General features: G+C 54.5%; 1 protein-coding gene across 1 annotated transcript in view; it reads right to left on the bottom strand.

Moving 5' to 3' along the window:
• The window catches only part of ASTN1 (astrotactin 1), a 65,236-nt gene that overhangs the window by 16,904 nt on the left and 44,240 nt on the right, over nucleotides 1–4,092 (bottom strand). The window contains exon 9 of the mRNA XM_009320744.1: nucleotides 335–409. Within this exon, the coding sequence (XP_009319019.1) occupies nucleotides 335–409 (75 nt within the window). The remainder of the gene's footprint in view (nucleotides 1–334; nucleotides 410–4,092) is intronic.

Below are 4,092 nucleotides of genomic sequence, written 5' to 3'. Positions count from 1 at the left end.
GTGGCTCCTCCCAAATGATCCCAAAAAGTACACGTAATTTAAGTAACTAAAACAAAAAAAAACCAGACAGACACTTCTCTTTTTGGTAGAAATCCTCCTTCAGAGCCTAAACTTCACTCTCATCATGGATGGAGAGGAAGAACTGGTTGCTGGGCATCCAGCAGCCCACATGGCACCTGTGGTAGGGCCTTCCCAGCCATGCTTGCATGTCCCCAGGAGGTGGCACAGGACAGCCATGCTCAGCCCTGCCAGCTGGGGGACCAGCCTGCCCATACACCCTGAGTCATATTTTTGAGGCCCAAAATGTGCTCTCCAGGTTGCTTTTACCGCTTACCGAAAAATCTTGTCAGATGGCTGCTCGCCCAGCACCAAGTCAAAGCCGCGCTGGAAGATGGTGTACGGCCAAGGCCTGGAAGAGAAACCCAGGAGCATCATGCCAGCATCACACCCCCCATTGCCCCTCACAGTCCAAAATGCTTCCCTCACTTAGCCCCAGCTCATGTGCAGAGGGGTCCTGGGTTGAGTCAGCTCAAACCAAGCCAGGACAAGGTGATAAAATAGCCCCACATCCAAGATCTTAATTTTGGGGTTCCTACAACATCAGCTACTCACCCCAGCCCCAACCCGCCAACGGGTCGGTGGCGTATCACATCCTTTATTTTGGAGTATGGCACACTCCCATGCCCCCACCCACCAGGCATCCATGAGCCTCATGCTTCTACATGCTCAGGTACCACCCGCCCAGCTCCCATTTTAGGGATTTGTGTCACAGCCATCAAACTGCCAAAAAAAAAAAAACCCCAAAGAGCAGCTGAACCCTCTCTCTGCGAGGCTTTTGCAAGGGAACATGTCATGTCCAGGACCGCAGCTTCACCACCTGCCTTATTCCCCTTGGGCTTCATTGTTTCAGGAGGGGAACTGAGGAAGTCTCAGCCCCCCATGGGACTTTGCAAAAGGGTCTGGAAGATAAGCTGGAAGTTTGGAGCCAAGCAGGAGGCTGGAGAGCTTATGGCTCCATCTCCTCCATCCCTGCTGCCCTAGATAGCATGGGGTGATATGCAACCGCGACTTGGTGGCCGGTGCCCTTCAGTGGGACAGCCGTGGTTGCGACACCTCAGGACATGCATCCCGTGCAACACGGCCCTGCTGGCAGAGCATCACTTGCAGAGTGAGGCTGACAAGGCAGAGCAAGGGGAGGCACAGAGAACCAACTGCGGTGGGCTTTGAATCAGGCAACACGAACTCCACTCCCAAACCCTAAAGCTCCAAATCCCCTTTGCAAGAGCTCAGAGCTGGGGAAAGAAAGAGATTTTCCAACCCATCGCATCACTGCTGTTAAAATTCAGGGTAAGAGCATTGGGTGCCGCCGACAAGCCCGGGGATTTTCTCCCGAGGCAATTACAGCTCTCCTTCACAAGCACTTTAATTTCTAATCTGAAGTTATTTTGGCAAGGACAAATAAAAAATAAAAAAAAAATCCTGATTGCAGGATTACAGCGCGCTGTCTCATTTTCTTGCTGGGATACAATGCCACTTTCCCGTCCAGTTGGCTGGGAGCAGGGGATTACATTCAGCCTGCAGACCAGATTGCCCTGAATAAGGTCAGCTTTGGCTGGAAAGCGATGTGCTCCTTGCTTCTCGTTGATGCCTTGAATGCTTCGCGCCTCCGCCTTCCAGCGCTCCCGCAGATGGGTTTTATTCTTGCTTTTCAGGAGCACACCGGGCAGGGAACAAAAGCAGAGGCAAGGTATTGTTCCCCATCGACTCAGGTGGAAAAGCAGTTGTGAAGAGTCGCTCTTGGCTTGCGGCGGAGCTCAGCCCCGGGGCAGGCGCTGCGGAGGCGCGGTGGCTGCTGGACCTCTGCCAGATGGCACATCTGTCAGCATGGATGCCAGGACACGCAGCCGGTGGATTTGGACCTGCCTGGGAGATGGAAAACAGAGCCCAGGCCAGGTTGCATCCACCCCAAGTGCAATTTCCAACTGTGGCTAAAATTTGTATGATGATGACTTTGAGCTGGGGAAGAGGTTTCCATGCTCCAGGAAGGGACCGTGTGGCATCTCCCCAGCCTGACTTACTTTGCCTCTACTCGGGGTCAAAAAAAGCCTGTTAAAAGGAAGGTTCAGCCTTTAGCTATGTGCCTATGCGGCAGGGGACAACCAATGCTGCCAGGCACCACTGAGTCTGCAAAGATACAGTACCTTCTGCAGGGAAGCCCTGCGACGGTCTCCATATAAGACCTCCAGCTTAACAAGAGACACTTATCCATCCTCATCTCTGAGGAAGCTCTCCAGGAGCTCAGCGCTGACATTTCCACCCATGCACCCTTGCTGACTCATGCCTTCTGTTGCAGAGGACGGGGCAAGATCTCCTCCCCCAGGCACACCTCACCTCCTCTGTCACTGCCTTTTGCCCCCTGTGCCTCTGCTGCTGTTTCACCCCCTCCTTCCTCTCCCGTGCACATGTGCCTCTGCAGCTGTCTCCCTCCTCACTTTCTGTGATCACTGGAGGTGCCTCGCTGCTCTGGTTTTTGTTGCTCTTGGCAGGTATTTTGGTTGCATGGTCTTCAGAGCTCACAAAGGAAAGTGGGACAGATCAGAAGCAGCCCTGCGCCCGATTGGGTTGGATTAAATGGGCCAGAAATGACAGCTCTCAGCTCCCTGCAAGCCTTGGCACTCAGGTAGGCATCTGAAACAACACAACGGGGGATCACCAGGGCAGCTGAGAACCAGCAAACTCCCCACACACAGTCAGCAAGTTCCCGCTGCCAAAGCACTGCCAATGCACCCCCAGGACAATCTTCAGGCCTCTTTGCTTTTTCCAGCTGGACCATCAGCTACGCTTTGCTCCAGATCTGGGCTTGAGCAGAAGCTCCCAAAATACCTGCTAAGCCCTCCAGATCTGGTGCTGCTGGTGATGCTCTGACCCACCTCAACAGGACCCTGGCCATACTCAAATTGCAGCCCCAAGGGGACGAGGCCAGACTGACTTCCAGCATCGAGAACTGTGCTCCTGCCAGTCCTTGCTCCCTGCAAAGCTCTTCTAGACAAGATGGGTGGGATAAGGAATCAAAGCCTGGTGCCTGCAGGATGCCTACCGTGATGAGGTAACCCAGAGCAGCTGGTTTGAGGGGAGCTGGCAGGGAGGTCAGAGGGGCTGCAGGAGAGGGTCTTTGCAGAAGGCACTGAGAAGTCGCTGCACGTGAGCGTGGCTGAAATGCCACTGGAGGAGAAGGTGGTCGGCTGTTATGCACTGAAACAGGTGACTTCAAGTCTGGTCCCCTGACCCCCTGTGTTCCTGGGGGTTTCCACCCAGCAAGCAGCATGAGGACAGCCATGCTGAACCCATAATGGCATCAAAGCACCAGCTTCAAGTGCGTGCTGGGAGCGAGTGGCGCGGACAAAGGCACTCACCACATTCCTTCACTGGTGGCTCAGGGGTTCAAGCCCAGGGTGAATGGAGCAGAAGCATGCCCACAGCGCCTGCAACCCTCCTGCAGCCCCAGGACCCACTCCTCATGATGACCAAAGTGGAGACCCATGAAGACCTGACACCACCCTGATGGGGGGTGAGCAGAGAGCAGATGTGACACGAGCACTGAGCTGCCGACTTCTTCCACCAGCGATGCCCATCCTGGCTCCTCCCCGACTTTGCTTTGCTTTGCAATGGCTTTGCTTGGGCTTCAGCTGCTAATGCCTCTCCCCTTCCCACTTCCCCACCCCCTGCCATCCCTTCCAAGCAGCTCTTTATTAAAAATGCTAATGCCGGCACTTTCTCCCTGGGCTGCCCGTAAATCTGCGAGGAGAATGGGGCAGGAGGAGGAGGCGGATGGGTGGTTTGGTGAAAGGATCTGAAAGAAAAAGGAGCTTTTTATCTGGCCATCCTTCAAGCTCCCAAAGCCGAGGCGTACAGCAGGGGATGGAGAGAGGCAGAGGGGAAAAAAAAGATAGAAAAAGGGGTGGGGAAAAAAGAGAAAAAGAGAAAAAAAAAGACTTTAAGCAGGAAAAGTGCTGTCCTTGTCACTTCAGCATGTCACCGGCTCCTCTGTGGGGTGGGGAGTGGATGGTGGATGGGGGGGGGGCCGGAGGGGGC

Source organism: Pygoscelis adeliae, unplaced genomic scaffold (genome assembly GCF_000699105.1).
Source record: "Pygoscelis adeliae isolate BGI_AS28 unplaced genomic scaffold, ASM69910v1 Scaffold402, whole genome shotgun sequence".
NCBI classification, from domain to species: Eukaryota; Metazoa; Chordata; class Aves; order Sphenisciformes; family Spheniscidae; genus Pygoscelis; species Pygoscelis adeliae.
The sequence above is the reverse complement of the archived record's forward strand: the minus strand, read 5'-3'. Positions and strand labels throughout refer to the sequence as shown.